Source organism: Heterodontus francisci, chromosome 32, assembly GCF_036365525.1.
Source record: "Heterodontus francisci isolate sHetFra1 chromosome 32, sHetFra1.hap1, whole genome shotgun sequence".
NCBI lineage: Eukaryota > Metazoa > Chordata > Chondrichthyes > Heterodontiformes > Heterodontidae > Heterodontus > Heterodontus francisci.
The window spans coordinates 14,517,973-14,536,064 of NC_090402.1; the positions used below are offsets into that span (position 1 = coordinate 14,517,973).

At 39.7% G+C, this 18,092-nt stretch overlaps 1 protein-coding gene across 8 annotated transcripts in view; it reads left to right on the top strand.

The window, feature by feature from the left end:
• Positions 1-18,092, top strand: part of fnbp1b (formin binding protein 1b) — a 308,796-nt gene that overhangs the window by 247,970 nt on the left and 42,734 nt on the right. For 6 of the 8 annotated variants that reach the window (XM_068012288.1, XM_068012286.1, XM_068012284.1 and 3 more), the window contains 2 exons: positions 10,275-10,289; positions 15,924-16,033. In XM_068012288.1, coding sequence (XP_067868389.1) covers positions 10,275-10,289; positions 15,924-16,033 — 125 coding nt within the window. The remainder of the gene's footprint in view (positions 1-10,274; positions 10,290-15,923; positions 16,034-18,092) is intronic. The other 2 variants (XM_068012287.1, XM_068012290.1) reach the window with 1 other exon arrangement.

The window sequence follows — 18,092 nt, forward strand, 5'->3', positions numbered from 1 at the left end:
ACTGCTTGCATTTATACAGTGCCTTTAATGCAATAGAATGTTTCAAACCACTTCACAGAAGCAAATACCAAATAGGGTTGACACCGAGCTAACGTGAGATTTCAGGACAGGTGACAGCAGGCTGTTTAATTATGGAGGTCAGCCATCCAAGCCCAATTCCATACTCACCCGATATACATGCACATACAGGGATTGGGAGGGTGGAATTTGGACGTTGGGCTGCTAGTAATTCAGTATTAAGCTCAGGTTCGTGGAGTGACTGTTCTGGACTAGTAGCATAAGGATCTTCCATCAGTCAATTGTAAGTGTATTATGTGAAATGTGTTTTGACAATCGCATCAGCTGCTCAATGGGTGCGAGTCCATAATGCAATACAAGGAACTAAATTCTCAATCTTATGGGGAAAACCATGGGCTGGATTTTAGGTCTGGGGTCAGGACTTTGATGTCAGGATCATTTCTGGATCCCAACCCCACGCTGTTTTGGAAGTAAACCCTGATGTGAATTTCCAAGGGGGCGGGTCAGTGTCCAATTAAGGACAACAGGTGGGTTCCCAATGCTGGAGGGCCAGTAGAAGGTCCTCCAGCACTGAAAGCAGCAACCTGCCAATTACATATGAACATATGAATTAGGAGTAGGAATAGGCCACTTGGCTCCTCGAGCCTGCTCAGCCATTCAATAAGATCATGACTGATCTGATTGTAACCTCGACTCCACATTCACGCCTACCCCCAATAACCTTTCACCCCCTTACTTATCAAGAATCTATCTATCTCTGCCTTAAAAATATTTAAAGACTCTGTTTCCACTGCCTTTTGAGGAAGAGTGTTCCAAAGATTCACGACTCTGAAAAAAAAATTTCTCCTCATCTCTGTCTTAAATGGGTGACCCTTATTTTTAAATAGTGACACCTAGTTCTAGATTCTCCTACAAAGAGAAACATCCTTTCCGCATCCACCCTGTCAAGACCCCTCAGGATCTTATATGTTTCAATCAAGTCGCCTCTTTCTCTTCTAAACTGCAGCGGATACAAGTCTAGCCTGTCCAACCTTTCCTCATAAGACAACCCGCCCATTCCAGGTATTAGTCTAGTAAACCTTCTCTGAACTGCTTCCAACGCATTTACATCCTTCCTTAAATATGAACACCAATATTGTACACAGTATTCCTATGTGGTCTCACCAATGCCCTGTATAACTGAAGCATAAGCTCCCTACTTTTGTATTCAATTCCCCTCACAATAAACGATAACATTGTTAGTTTTCCTAATTACTTGCTGTAACCTTCATACTAACTTTTTGCGATTTATGCACTATGACACCCAAATCCCTCAGCATCTCTGAGCTCTGCAACCTCTCATCATTTAGATAATATGCTTCATTTTTATTCTTGCTGCCAAAATGGACAATTTCGCATTTTCCCAAATTATACTCCATTTGCCAAATCTTTGCCCACTCACTTAACCTGTCTATCTCCCTTTTATGTCCTTATGTCCTCTTCACAACTTACCTACCTACCTATCTTTGTTTCATCAGCAAATTTAGCAACCATACCTGTGGTGCAGGTAAGGGAGAGAGAGGGGGCACCTCAAGTTGGAGATGTTCTCTCAGCATTTGAAAAAATTAAAAAAATAAAAATGTGCGCAGCTACCAAGCTGTCATTGGGGTAACCCCCCCCCCCCCCACACACACACACACACATCGCCCTGTGGCTGCAGCTCTGGCCATGTAGAAATCACAGCTGTGGCAGAGGATTTCAAAAGCCCACTGGAGCTCTGACCCCCACGGGTCTACCGCAGGGAGGCCTCCTCCTTTCTGGCCATGATTCGGCCACCGCAAGAGGCCTGCTTGTCCGCTAAGTGAAAAAGTTTATTCCTATCTAATCTATCAATGCCCCTCATAATTTTGTATACCTCAATCAAGTCCCCCCTCAATCTTCTCTGCTCTAAGGAAAACGACCCTAGCCTATCCAGTCTCTCTTCCTAGCTGAAATGCTCCAGCCCAGGCAACATCCTGGTGAATCCCCTCTGCAACCCCTCCAGTGCAATCACATCCTCCCTACAGTGTGGCGACCATAACTGTACACAGTACTCCAGCTGTGGCCTAACCAGCCTTTTATACAGCTCCATCATAACCTCCCTGCTCACATTCTCTGCCTTGACTAATAAAGGCAAGTACCCCATATGTCTTCCTAACCACCTTATCTACCTGTGCTGCTGCCTTCAGTGGTCTATGGACAAGTACACCAGGGTCCTTCTGACCCTCTGTACTTCCTAGGGTCCTACCATCCATTGTATATTCCCTTACCTTGTTAGTCTTCCCAAAATGCATCACCTTACACTTCTCGGGATTAAATTCCATTTGCCACTGCTCCGCCCATCTTTCCAGCCCATCTATATCGTCCTGTAATCTAAGGCTTTTCTCCTCACTACTTACGACACCACCAATTTTCATGTCATCTGTGAACTTACTGATGATACCTCCAAATTCACGTCTAAATCATTAATGTACACTACAAATAGCAAGGGTCCCAGCACCGATCCCTGCGGTACACAGGCTTCCAGTCGCAAAAACAATCCTCGGCCATCACTCTCTGCCTCTTGCCACTAAGCCAATTTTGGATCCAATCTGCCAAATTTCCCTGAATCCCATGGGCTCTTGCCTTCTTGACCAATCTCCCATGCGGGACCTTATCAAAAGCCTTACTGAAGTCCATGTAAACTACATCAACTGCTTTACCCTCATCTACACACCTAGTCACCTCCTCGGAAAATTTAATCAAATTTGTTAGACATGATCTCCCCCTGACAAAGCCATGCTGACTATCCTTGATTAATCCCTGCCTCTCCAAGTGGACATTAATCCTGTCCCTCAGAATTGTTTCCAATCGTTTCCCTACCGCTGATGTTAGACTCACTGGCCTGTAATTACCTGGTTTATCGCTACTATCCTTCTTGAATAATGGTACCGCATTCACTGTCTTCCAGTCCTCTGGCACCTCTCCTGTGGCCAGAGAGGATTTGAAAATTTGTGTCAGAGCCCCTGCAATCTTCTCCCTTGCCTCACATAACAGCCTGGGATACATCTCATCTGGGCCTGGGGATTTATTCAAATTTAAACCCGCTAAAACGCTAATACCTCCTCCCTTTCAATGCTGATTTGTTCAAGTATATCACAATCCCCCTCCCTGAGCACTACACCTACATTGTCCTTCTCCATAGTGAACACAGCTGAAAAGTAATCATTTAAAACCTCACCTACGTCCTCTGGCTCCATACACAGATTGCCACTTTGGTCCCTAATGGGCCCTACTCTTACCCTGGTTATCCTCTTGCCCTTAATATACATAAAACGCTTTGGGATTTTCCTTTATCTTTTCCGCCAGTGTTTTTTCATGCCCCCTCTTCGCTGTCCTAATTACTTTTTTAAGTACCCCCCTACACTTTCTATACTCTAGGGCCTCTGCTGTTTTCAGCCCTCTGAATCTGCCATAAGCCTCCTTTTCTTTTCCTTATCCAATCCTCCATATCCCTTGAGATCCAGGGTTCCTTGTTGGACTTGTTGGTCCTACTCTTCATCTTTATGGGAACATGTTGGCCCTGAACTCTTACTGTTTCCCTTTTGTATGACTCCCACTGGTCTGATGTAGACTTTCCTACAAGTAGCTGCCCCAGTCCACTTTGGCCAGATCCTGTTTTATCATATTGAAATCGGCCTTCCCCCAATTCAGTACCTGTATTTCCAGTCCTTCTTTGTCCTTTTCCATAACTACCTTAAATATTACAGAGTTATGGTCACTATCCCCGAAATGCTCCCCCACTGACACTTCTACCACTTGTCCGGCTTCATTCCTAAGATTAGGTCCAGTACCACCCCTTCTCTTGTAGTACTTTCTAAGTGCTGGCTCAAAAAGCTCTCCTGGATGCACTTTAAGAATTCCACCCCCTTTAAGTCTTTTGCACGAAGACTATCCCAGTTAATATTGGGGAAGTTGAAATCCCCTACTATTATTACCCTATTATTTTTACACCTCTCTGAGATTTGCCAACATATCTGTTCCTCTGTCTCTCCCTGACTGTTTGGAGGCCTGTTGTACACTTCCAGCAAAGTGATTTCCCCCTTTTTGTTTGTGTTGCATCTGACCTGGGAATAATTGATGGCTGACACCACCTGCTTAAAGTGGAAAGGTTAATTTTACCACATGAATATGCCACTCTTTGGATTGGGTTTTTACCAAGCCCGTGACATCAGGCTCTGTGGTGGGGGAGAGCCTGAAGATGGATCCGGAAGAGGTCTGCCATGGATCTCGATGCCAGGAGGGCCCAACCCGATCCTCTCAATGGCGGCAAGGCTCCGTGGCGGCCCCCACGCCGCTGAGCGACGGGACCTCAATTGCAATATTTAAATGAATAAATTTATATAGACTTATCTGCAATCTTGAGAACGCGCATAATCTACAGCGCGGCAGCCAGCTCTTAAAATCCAGCCCGGGAGAGTAGAAGAAAAAACAGAAATAAACTTAAGTGGGGGAGGGGGACATGGAGGAAAGGCTGTTTGGGAAGAAACCTTGCCTGTGTTTGATATGAAGAAGTAGATATCATTCGTACAGGTGTTTTGCTGTTGTGTTAAGGAAATTAAATATGCATGGATTAGAGGTAATATGGTTTTGGTCAAATATTAAAGATCTGTGTGTCGCTGAGCTAAGCTCATGCCAGTAGGTTTTTTTGATATTGCAGGCAGTACCAGTTCAGTGTGTTACTCAGTTCTGCCTGTGACCACATATGTGGTATAAAGTGGGATATAAATCTACTTTCAAGAAAAAGGAGTCTTTACTTTATTTTAATCAAAGTAAAAGTATCTCGGGCAGTCAAAAGTACAGATTCCATCTTGCCAATTACCCACTGAAATATAACTGCAGCAGATAGAAATTGAGTCTGCAGTTTATATTGAACCATTTCTACTACTGGGTACATGTAAATCAGTGGGACATGATTCTTGTAAAGATATGGCTAATTCAAACTATGAGACTCCCTAATTCTATGGAAAAAGAATGAAGTCATCCTTTATGAAAACATTGAGATCATCTGCAATATACCATGCCAAAAATCTGAAAAGTCCAGCCAAAAATAAATTGCAATCAGATTTATGATGATGAGTAACACTTGTGAAGAGTTGGGATTAAATGCAGCCAACATATGTACTATGCAGATATAACTGGGCATGATGGAGTAGATAAAAGCCATTCAAGTTAACTTGCCCTCCCTTTGGGAAAGTGCTTCTCTTGGGACTTCACATAACTGAAATGGGGGTTGAACCTTATGGAAAATTGGGAACACAGGTCAGCACTTTGATCTTCTAGTTTATAATCCACATAATTGGATACCTACACTGTTCCTATCTATGAAAAGAGATCTAAAAACATGTAACTACCCATGCTTTCAGCAAGGGAATGATGGTGCAGGGAAACAGAGGAGAAATCTAAAGAGGAACGAAAAAAAAATTGAAATGGACTGGAGCAAATATTCATGTGTTGTCAGTGTACTGTTTAAGAAGGCATGCTGATATGGATTCTGCTTTTGGGGCATTAATTAACAACTCTGAATTTTTTAGCTGTAGTTAGAGGATTTTAGATAATGAATGAACCCATTGTTGTAAAGTAATCGTAAAACTTTAAATAACATACAACTAACTTCAGGGCTGCTTTTTTTCTAAAGTAATACACTAACATTATGATATTTTACAATAATGTTAACAGTATTTGAGCCTTACATAAAAAGAGAATTTATAGTTTTTAATTTAGATATTCCAATGAAGTTAATCAAATCTTGAATCCAGAATAAATGCTTCCTGTTCAATACACAATGATTTTAATTTCAGATGTACACAGTGTAAAGTAACATTTTTATTTATTTACAATTTTAATACTTACAAAACTTTGCAATTTATTTTTTCAATTCAGTCATTCTTGGGATGATGGGCGTCACTGGCTCAGCCAGAATTTATTGCCCATCCCTAGTTGCCTTGATTTCAGTTCTGTTCTTTTTCTCTTTTTTTGTTATATATAGTTTTGATTTCTTTATTGGTTCTAAGTACCTGAGCCTTATATTATTTTGACTCAACGTCTCACTTGGATTATCCATATATTAAGATTGTCAGTTTGAAAAGCTTAACATGATTTGTTTTATTCATTTGAATTTTATTTAGTATAGTTAGTGTTCGATATACAAAAAAAAACTATTCTGGCATTTCAGTTTCCTGTTTATAATGAAATGTTTCCACCCCAAAAGGAATAAGTATACTTTTTCATTTGAAACTTTTTAAAGCATTTTAACAGAATTTTTAAAAGTAAGTACTAGAGTTTAGTTTAGTTGAAGTTTTATTTAAAATGCCATATAGTTTTTCCACAGGGTCTGAGATACATGGTGCATTAAATGTGAAGCTTTCATGTTTGTGTTGTGCATAGCAGTTTATATCTGTTAGAAAAGCTTATGTTGCATCTTCATTGTTCTGGGCTAAGGTCCATAAGGTAGCCATTCTGTTATGTCATTGGAATGTAAATAATATGATTTTGGCAGTAATGTTCTGGACCCCCAAACAAATGTTCTTTGTATGTAATTGTTATATATTGGCTCTTCAGTTTAAAACTGTGAATCACTGACCATAAGGACATGGGAAACAAACAAATGCCATTCAGCCCATCTAGCTCTTATTCCTTAAATCTTGGTGTCTATTTTTTAAAAATTGATGTTTGTGAAGTGCATGGAAAAAGTGACTTAAATTCCTCTTTGATGATTGCTGCATTATTTATTAATCCAGCGCAGTTAAAGTAGAAACAGTGATACTGACAGAAATAAAAGAAAAATACTGCAGATGATGGAAATCTGAAATAAAAGCAGAAAGTGCTGGAAATGCTTAGTAGGTCAGGCAGCGTCAGTGAAGCGAGAAGCAGAGTTAACGTTTCAGGTCTGTGACTGCACAGTGGCGCAGCCTCACAGCTCCAGCGACCCGGGTTCAGTTCTGGGTACTGCTTGTGTGGAGTTTGCAAGTTTTCCCTGTGACCGCGTGGGTTTCCGCCGGGTGCTCCGGTTTCCTCCCACAGTCAAAGACTTGCAGGTTGCTCGGTAAATTGGCCATTGTAAATTGCCCCTAGTGTAGATAGGTGGGGATGAGGTAGGGAATATGGGGTTAATATAGGATTAGTATAAATGGGTGATTGTTGGTCGGCACAGACTCGGTGGGCCGAAGGGCCTGTTTCAATGCTGTATCTTTCTATGACTCTATGACCTTTCATCAGAACTGACAAAGGTTAGAAAAGAATTGGGTTTTAAGCAAGTGAATGAAGGTGTGGTTTGGTGAGGAAGAGAACAAAAGGGAAGGTGTGTGATAGGGCAGAGGGCAGGAGCGATTAAGTAAAAAATGGCTCAAAGGCAAAGAGAGTGTAAATGCTAGTGGTGGAAGACAAAGCATTAGTTCAGAGAGAGTGTTAAAGGCAGAGTTATGAGCAGATCTGGCCAAAAGCACATGAAAAACAGTTTAAAAAATATAATAAAATAACAAAAATTAAAAAAAAGTTGGTCATGCTCTGAAATTGTTGAACTCAATGTTGAGTCCACAAGGATGTAGAGTTCCGAATAGTAAGATGAGGTGCTGCTCCTTGAGCTTGCATTAATGTTCACTGGAACATTGCAGCAGGCTAAGGACATAAATCTAGGCATGAGTGCGGGGTGGGGGGTGTTGAAATGGTAAGGAACCGGAAGCTCAGGGTCATGCTTTCGGACTGAGTAGAGGTATTCCGCAAAGCGGTTACCAAATCTACATTTGGTCTCCCCAATTTAGAGGCAACCTCGTCGTGAGCAGTGAATACAGTATACTAAATTGAAGTAAGTACAAGTAAATCGCTGCTTCACCTGGAAGGAGTGTTTGGGACCTTGGATGGTGAGGAGAGAGGAATTAAAAGGGCAGGTTATTACACTTCCTGCGATTGCATGGGAAAGTGCCGTGGGAAGGGGGACGAGGTGTCGGGGGTGATGGAGGAGTGAACCAGGGTGCCATGGAGAAAACGATCCCTTCGGAATGCTGACGGGAGGGGAAAGGAAGATGTGTTTGGTGGCGGCATCATGCTGGAGATGGTGGAAATAGCGGAGGATGATCCTTTAGATGTGGAGGCTGGTGTGGTGGAAAGTGAGGACAAGGGGAATCCTGTCATTGTTCTGGGAGAGAGGGGAGGGGGTAAGGGCAGAAGTGCAGGAAATGGATTGGACACAGTCGAGGGCCCTGTCAGTCACAGCGGGAGAGAGTCCTCGGTTGAGGAAGAAGGAAGACATATCAGAACTGCTGTTTTAGAAGGTTGCATCATCAGAACAGATGCATCAGAGATGGGGAAACTGGGAAAATGGGATGGAGTCCTTACAGGAAACAGGGTGTGAGGAAGTGTCGTCAAGGTAGCCATTGGAGTTCGTGGGCTTATAATGAATATTGGTGCACAGAAAGATTGTAGCTCTAGAAATTAAGCAGTTGACAGTAAAAATGAAAGTTTGAAGTAGGCTTTAACTCTCTGGGCTGACCATCATTCAACTTTGCTTGGCTCTGTTTATTATATGTCTCTAGATTTTAGCCAAGCTGGCAAATGGAGTACCATATGGAAGCAAGGTGCTCCATCGTTGTTTGACTTGTTTTGTTGGAGTGGTACTCGTTGCAGTCTGATTACAAAGTAATATTGGGAATATTCACAGACTTGCATTTCAGCAGTGGCTAGAACATTAATTCCTGTCTCAAGTATGCCAATGGTGCTCATAAATTATTCATATAGTACACTGGAAAAACTGATGTGGCACCAGTGTAACAATATACTCATTCCAATAAGATGTACTTTCAAGTTTAAACTTGCACCATGAGCACATTGTCATGGAATGCAGTAGTCTACAGTCTCTTACTCTATCATCACATATCTGATACCTTGCCATTGATCAGGCCACTGGTTGTGCACTACAAGTCAACACTTAATTTCTTATAAAAGACAGCATATGTCTTGACGATGGACTTTGAAGTGAAATGTGGAAATGATCAAAAATGAGAAGAGCGAGCCGTCTGGAATTTACACATTGGTGTTTTGTCCTTACAGCACAGTATGGGAATCGAGGATAAGTAACAGGAAAGAATATCATTTTTATATTTCATTGGCAAGGATCACTCTGTAACTTACAAGCAACAAAGGAGCAAATATGTAGCTGTTCCTAATTAGTGATCTATAAATAGCTATTGTGCATTTTCCATTAGGTATTCTGTTGGATATATTATACTAAAGACAGTATAATTGCTTAATGATATGGGAAGAATCTACTGTAACACGAGAATAGTGGTTGTGACAGACAGAAAATGAGGACTGAGTTATCAGTTTACATTTCCTTAATATATTTGCATTAGTAAAAACCCATCTGGTTCACTAATGTCCTTTAGTGAAGGAAATCTGTCGTCCTTACATGGTCTGGCCTACATGTGACTCCAGACCCACAGCAATGTCGTTAACTCTCAAAATGCCCTCTGAGATGGCCTAGCAAGCCACTCAGTTCAAGGGCAATTAGGGATGGGCAATAAATGCTGGGCTAGCCTGTGATGCCCACATCCCACAAAATTTTTTTTAAAAAGAATATATTTGCAGTTCTACCCGGAGCACTGTAATGCCACTTCTAATTTTGCTAAATTTTTGCATGGTTGTAGCTAAGGTTGAAAATGTTGCTTTGTGAATGGGATTTAGGGATGTAAGTATGCAGAGAGACGATATTTTATTTTATGGATCCTGAGCCACTAAAACTGAAAATGTGCCAAATGAATGCAAGGATGCAAGTTAGATTAATATCTTAGAATCTTGCTTGGTTTATGTTTTGGGAGTACAGATAGAAACTTTACAGAATCATGCCTCTGAAGGTAAAATGGGTTGGAAAGAATCCACGACAAAATGGATTGTACATTATCTGTAGTAGGAATAGACATGATGGGCTATCTGTTCTGTGCTTTCTCATGTTACTTTATTACACTATTTAAGCCTTACAATCATAATATTGTACAGCCCTTTTCTACTGTCCAGAAATTCTGTAGTTTTCACATTCTCACATGATGCATTTTAAGATGGCTTCCTTATCAACCAGGTTCACTAACGTTCACAATGTTCGTTCAGTACGATAATTCTTAAGAATTTACAAATGAGTAATCGTTTTCTATTGACTTGTCGCTTGTTTTTTTTCTCTTTCCTCCTTTCTTCTCCAATTTCGCGTGAAGCTTTCTCTCAAACTGGTAAGCAATGTGGCATTTTGTGTGTCTGTTCAAGTTCTAATATGATTTACCAATCTTGTTAACCACTTGTGAAATTAATTGTGAACAATTTTTTTGTTGTCTTTTGTCCCTGTTTGTTTTGTTTTGTCAGAAAACTTTGAATACACAGGTCTGGAATCTAATTGAGGTGATCATGGTATCTTTGTTTTAATCAAAACCTTAATCAGTTAACACTTGTGCAATTAAAAGTGCAAATTCTCTTTCTATTGATTTTCATATATCTGATTTGTGACACTAATAAATTAAATAATTTGTATGTATTTCGTGTAGTAACTTTGAGTATCAGAATAAATTTGCCTATGTTCTGTTTATTTTAGTTGTCCACATTGCTGGCATATTGGCACAAGCGCACACAATTCACATGTGGCCCATATTGAAATTGGATTATCACAGAATATTTTCTATATTCCAAGGTCACAATACATGCAGGTATTGAAAACCAGCATGTTTATGATTTTTAAAAAACAATGCATTGCCATGAAGGCAGAGCAGTAACCAACAATGTGTGCTGATGCTGTGGTATGTTGCCAGGCCTATAATCACATAAGTCCTTTTCCCTGTCACTGATGGACCTTGGAGAAGCCCTCCGTATCATGCTTATATTCATCATTCCCAAGGCCACATCGTAAATATATTCATCTTGGAGATATTTTGCACTGTTCGTAAGTTGAAGAATAATAGTGCTGGAAAGTGGAATTGTTTCTAGCTTTTGTATTCAGTCTCAACATCATGTGCTCCTGGGTCAGATAGGCCAGACTTTGGGCTGAATTTTACTTGCCCTCTAGGGTTAGGAGGGGAGGCAGAAGGGTGGGGGGGTGTTGGGGTGCCTTAAAATGGCGGGGAGGGAGGTGCGTTGATGATGTACCCATCGCTTTCCCGATGCTGTGCAATTTTGTCAGCAGTGGAGCAGGTCAAAAATGACCTTTCCAGCCAGAGGCCAATTGAGGCCCTTGAGTGGTCAATTAAGGGTCTCTTCCTGCTACCACTGGTATTGTACCAGTGGCAGGTGGGCCCTCTGCCACGTTGTTTGAAGTACTGAAAAACTGCACTGGCATTAAACCTCCAAAATTAATTTATCCTTTCATTTTCAATAAGTAGTTAAAACAGAATATGCTGTAGCTAGATTAGAGAGTTTTCCCATAAATTTGGATTATATTTTTCTGATACTTCTACCAAACACATTTTTTTGCATAATACTCTCAAAACAGCAGTATGCTTTAGAAATCTGGGAAGTCATTCCCCAAAGCTAAAATCAGGCTATCCAAAAAAGAACTGCAAAGTTGGTTTATTTTCGCAAATTCAAAAAACACATATATCCCAAATAGACCTTATTCTGAGACTAGCTCATCTGTGTTCTGAAAATATTTCGGTGAACATTTCTTTCCATTTAAGGTCATTTTCTTTCTTTGGTTAAAGGACAGATATTTGAATACAAGCATTTCTTTCGAGTGAAACCAAAGCCCAAGGTGAGCTTAAAGAAGCTACAAGGGATGCTGCAACTTTGAGACTTGCACATATAACAGGGTTCTAAAATCCCCCATGGTATCAAGTGGAGCAAAGAAATGCTATAATTCACCATGAAACTAAATGCTCAACCTAAATAAAAAGCTGCTTCAGATTCTTGAAGTGTTAGATGGTTCTTTATCATGGTTTTATATGCAGCCAGTCTTCTAGCTTTTGGGAGGAAATATTAAAACACATTGTACCTCCCTCTATTCCATTTAAGTAATCATGTGAGCACTGAAATGATTTGCAGCTTTAAAAATGTATAGTCCATTCCTTTCACATAAATTGCAGTATTGTTGACTTTCCATTAATTGCTGAAGATGAATTTCATCGGATGCACAGTATTAGTAAATAATAGAATATCTCTTGTAATTTACTGTGCAGCTAAAGCTTTGGCACTAAATTAAGGGATATATATGTAAATATTTAGACTATGGAATATCCATTTCAAGGGTGCTTCCCTCTTACATTATCACACCGACTCAAAAAGCAGTGGATTTCAAACACCTGCTTTACAAAATACCATATGACACTTGTGATTACCTGAGTGCAACACATTTTTATACTATTCCTGCCCACTATCTTTTAGGGTTTTCTTCTCTCCTCCGCGCCCCCCCCCCCCCCCAACCCCCCATTCCCCTCTCGATACCATGTAGCCAGACAGATAAGCTTTTCATAACTTGTTGGGATTCATGTACTAATGGCCAGAGGTGATTTATCTTTTTGTTTTCTGGCCTGGTTGTGAGGAGGTGCTTGGCCTTTACCAAATATTTATCTCTTAATAACCTGGCCAAGATAATGGAGTTGTGAAAGATCCTGCCTAGTGCATGCATTGATACACCAGCCACCAATATGAATGGGCCAGTGAGAAGGGGCTGTAGAAGTCAAAAGAATCATGATGTAACAAACTGCAATAGTTTCATAAAAATTTAGAGTTTGGGAAAAGACATTCTGATGTGTTGCAGTCCAAGTGTGAAAGAAACTGATTAACTGTTCTCTTTTGAGGTTTAAGTTTAATCTGTTAAATTTTATACAAGCATACCTATTTATAGAGAGATAGATATCACTTTAGAAATTATGCCTTGCGACATTTGTGTTGATTTTCTTTAGGTTAGTGCAATGCTTTTCTCTGGTGAAAAGCCATTTCTTCCACAGACAAAATCAAATATATTGGAGCCCTGTTAAAGCTGCACCCATAGAAAATTTTCATTGTTAAGTTAATGTACTTGTTTATAGATTGAATAATGTGGTGTTAAATATTCAAAATAACTTCTCTAATCCATACTGAATAATCGCTCAGGAATTGCACCGATTTTCACTAATGCTCATGTTATTTGAATTAACCACAGTGTTTTGTGATGAACTATGTTGTGTATTAAAATGGGAGCGTAAAGTGCAGAATGTAGAATTTATACAGTGCAGCGCATATTTGACATATTACAGAATTGAATTGGTTCAATATATTTAACCACTCAATTAAAAGGTTGCTGCCTCCAGGCACCCACGGCTACCTCCAGTTGAAAGCTGCTTGCTGGGTAGCTGAAAGTTTGTACACTTTGGTTTTACATACCAGAATTTAGACTCCACACAAGAATGTGAAACTGTGTGGGTTTCTGCAGACTGCAAAGGGTGAATTAGCTTCTTTATGGAAATAAAGGTCACTTAAAGATGGAGGAAAATTGTTGTGAGTTTGCTCACATGCACCTCTGTTCACACAATAAACTGCAGTCTTAAGTTATGTCTGCGAAGCCACTGCAGCATTTCCAGCCACACCTTTCTAATGATCGTTGACAGCAGTTTCAGCATTACTGAAATGCCTGCTTCAATAGCTTTTCCTATTCACGGAACTGCAATGCAAAACCAAAAAATGTTTGGATAAAGGAATGCAGTACAATGTGGGTGGATTTTTCAATTTTAAATTAATCCAATTTAAAATTGGACAATTTGCATTGATTGTGTTTAGACCCCAGGATTCATTTGAATAAAACCTTTCTAAAAGCACTGTATGCACTGATAACTGATATACACAGTAACAATATTACAATGTACTAGTGTTCTAACTGGAAATAACTCTTATGTATGTGAATTTGTGTATGCTGCACATGGACCTTCATCTACAGTCATACAGTGGGGTGTTAATGCAGCCAATTCCTGGCAGAATCCCAGAGCAAACTTGTGAGATATGCTGAGGTTGGCCACCAGGATTCCAATCATGTTTTTATTTGTTTCTTCTGGTCTGTTAATTAACTCCTTGCACCTTCATTCTAGCGTTTTGAAGCTACTTACGTACACGTGAAAGTTCAGCATCCTACAATTTACCTGGAGTAACAGATTATAAAACTTAAACAACCTTTATTACAATCAGCCTCTGTGTCCAAACCCCTGTTGGAATTCAACTTTATGTAAGAGGTTTTCATGAACCCTATTTAGGAGACGCTAACAGTAAAGCAAATCTAGGCACACAAATGCAGGCAAGTATAATGCCATTATTTGAAAATGGCAACATTATTAGATTTCTCCACAGAATGGGCATTTTTATGAAGGTACTGGCTTGTTCGCAGAGTATTTTCATGTCACTGACTACTTTTTGCCTCCTTTGCATTTCTCTCGTGTATTTTTAGTCAAACACAAGTTTAGACACCGGGAGCCGGCAACTTCTGAACTGCTCCATAGCTTTAAATCCCTAGGAATGGGAATACAGGGCATTAAAAGCTGACAAATGATGGAGCCAGATATCTGAAAATTCTGTATTCTCCTCTGAATTACTTGCTCCGGCGTGTCTCCTTATGTGGAAATGTCTCAACATTAAAGATGTGAAATCTATTGTAACCTCTTATCACTGCACCGAACAACCTATGCAGGATGCATCGAGGCTGAACCACTTTCACAGCGGAGACGTGAGAGCAAAATTAGAAAACATCTATTATTCAGAATGTTCATATTCTTGTCAACTGATTCTGCATTGTTTTGTGAAATATTCTTGCAGTGTGAAAGAACATATTTGTGTGCTGCAAGGTTCAAAGAAAACCAGAAACAACTCTATAAAATAATTCAAAGGATGTGCGTCTCTGAAAAGTTTTAAATGGCTAAATTTAATTTTGCAGAAGTGCATGCATCAGTAAGGGAAACGTGCAGTTTTTTTTCCTGTCAATGGCTTAGAGTGCCTAAAATCAACTAATTTTTGTGTGAGAGAGTGAAGACTAATCAATCAAAGCTGTTTTTGGAATTATTGTCACTCAAACTGTATGACAAAATGTTATTCATAAAAAGAATATCATTTGTTAGCATTACTTTACTTTTTAATTTAATCCTTTCCTGTCTAGGCAGTGGAAAAGTATCCTAATAGTGTGAAGAGGGAATTTGAAAATGTACCTTCCTTAAGATTAGGGTGTAAAGAAACCACACACAGATTTCTCTTTACGTTGGTCCAAAGTAATCACTTCATCTGCTTTGGATTCTTTGCGTTCCGCAAACTGTGGAGACAAATTAATTTTGGTGGTTATAGGCAGCTGCTGCTTTGGCCACTTGCATCTCTGGTGCAGCCTTTGTAATGATGTATATTGTCCAGTGTTGAAAAATTGGATGCTTTACATCATGTGCCCCATCAGGAATCACAGCTGGATCCCCAGTGTTTTCCCCAGGTTTCTGCAATAAACAGGGACTGCTAAAATTCCAAAGGAACTTCAGCTCAACTTTTTATGCATTGTCCACTGGCTTCGCTCACATTGTGACAACTGATGTTTATACTTTGTGAAGTATCAGCTATTTTGGATTATTGTACTTATGGGCACACAAATATCCATACATGCAGGATTGTTTTAGGAATTATTTTATGAACCTTTGATAAGCATTCAAAGGTTTACGAAACAGGGCACCAATTCCAAGTCAAATCTAAAATATGCTTAATGAATGTCTGTATCTGGGTTTAAGTAATTGATCATTTATTTTAGTTTCAAGATAGCAAAACTCCTGGACTGGAAAGGATTTTAAAAAAATTACTTTATTTAAATTTGGCACCCAGACAAAAGTGTGACCCCAAAAATATAAATCCATTTGAGTTATTGACTTGTGTGATTATGGTTTGGACAGGGCTCAGGACCAGAAGACTTCAGTCATCTTCCACCAGAGCAACGAAGAAAGAAACTTCAGCAAAAAATTGATGAGATTAACAAAGAAATCCAGAAAGAGTCCGATCAAAGGTAAGAGGGTGCTTCTCACCAACAGAAAAATGGTTTCTTCATTTGATTGCATTGATCACAGTGAATTAATAATTGTTAAAATTCTTTCGTGAGCATTTAGAATCTTTAGTTACATGTGGTTAAAATTTGAATTAGCTATTATTTCACTCTTGGGGCTGAATTTTACTAGCCCCTCGATGGTGTGGGGCAGTAAAATACTTGCAGGAGCAGCCCACCATGACCCCAAGAAGGCCCTGCTGCATTTTACCAGTGGCAACGAGGCCTCAGTGTAGCCCACCCCCCCGGCGGGGCCTTCATTTAAATATTAAAATTAATTAAGATGCTAATCAACTTACTTGGTCCCGACAGCCGTCTCACGGTGGGGAGGGAGGAGGACTGAAATTATCAGGACGGGGTGGGGGAGCAGGGAAAACCTTTTTATTGGCTGTGGGGATGGTGGGAAGGGGTTGAAGGACAAATGTTAGGTTTGGGGGGCAAGTGTGGGTCGCTAATAAAGTTCCTTTTGATGATGATGCCCCGTAAACAAACGCGGGGGAAGGGTTTCCAGTATTTATTTTTTTTACACATAATGCTCCACAATATATCTTTAAATATTAAAACTTCTCCTAAAAGCTTGCAGCCCTTTAAAAATGGGACGCAGTGGCCACCCCCTCTATGTCATCGGGAGCAGTCGCTCTGCCCCCTTCATTTAAATGAGCCCCTGCACGAAATCATTTTATTAGCACGATGCACGGCGCGCTAATAAAATTCAGCCCTTGATCTCTCTTCATCTTATGCCCTGGAAATCTTTTAATTTAACTCACCAATTAATTGTTAAAGACTAATATACATATTTAGATAGAGAAATAAAGATTAAATTATTAAATATTTGGTGATTCAACAAAGGGCCTTCATACATAGGTTTTTGACAGAGTTGATTCTTTTGTAAATCCGCGTAATGCCTATCGGATACCTCTGCATTCTCAGAACCATCAAAGAAGGGGGCAGGGATACTTTTCACGGCATCCTTTTTCCAATATATACAGTAGAGTCGCTCTCACCCTTCACATTAATCCTGCTTGTTAGGTTATTGTCAATGAAAGGAAGCCATCAAGTAAAAATTAATAAAATAAACTAAGTATTTAAAGGATCTAGAGGCGATGAAGGTACATAGTAGTGACTGTATGAAGATCTTTCCTTTGAAGAAACCATCAAAAAGGACAATTGCTTGGAGACCTCTGCCTGAGAATGTTGAGTCATCATGAAAATCCATAAAGTGTGCAAAAGAATCTTTTGGAGCTTTTTTTAAATAAGTTTAATTTTTAAAATGTTGGTGCTGAACAGCAAGACCTGTTATTATTCTTAGTGCAGAGTTGTTGCATAGTATGGAGGTCTCTAAAGGGAAACAAAATTCTTGCATGCAACATTAAGAGGAAGCTAGATAAAAATACATGAGGGAGAAAGGAATTAAAGGGTATGTTGATAGGGAGAGATGAAGTATGGTGAGAGGAGGCTTGTGTGGAGCACTGGTATAGATCTGTTGGGTTGAATGACCTGTTTCTGTGCTGTATAATTCTATATATTCTCCAGTTTTAAAGCCATTCAATCAAGTAGGATGTTGTTTTAAAAAACATGTTCAGTAGGTTTATGCTGCTGAAGTAATAGAGGAGTATAACTTCTGCCAAAATCTATTACACTAATGCTTTTGAAATCTTTATTAGACATTATGTACATTAACATTATTTGCATTTCAACAGGTAGCATCAATTGTAGCTCTACAAATAAGATCAAGTCAGTTCAGGCTTAGCGATACAGAACATTATATTTTGGGTAGCATTTTATTTAGTTGAAGGTATCAGGCTGCCCAATCTTTTTGAGTGCCACACAGGATATGATGACATAGTGTTTTGAAGGTAGCAACTGACTCTCAAATCCTCTGCAATTCACATCGGTAAAGCATAGCTGAAGGGTGTTTGCCTACATAGTAGCAATGGCTGCATTTGGTTCGAAGCACTTTGAGATATTCTAAAGACATTATAAGGCAATTTAAAAGTAAATGCTTCCTTCCCATCGTTCCCCC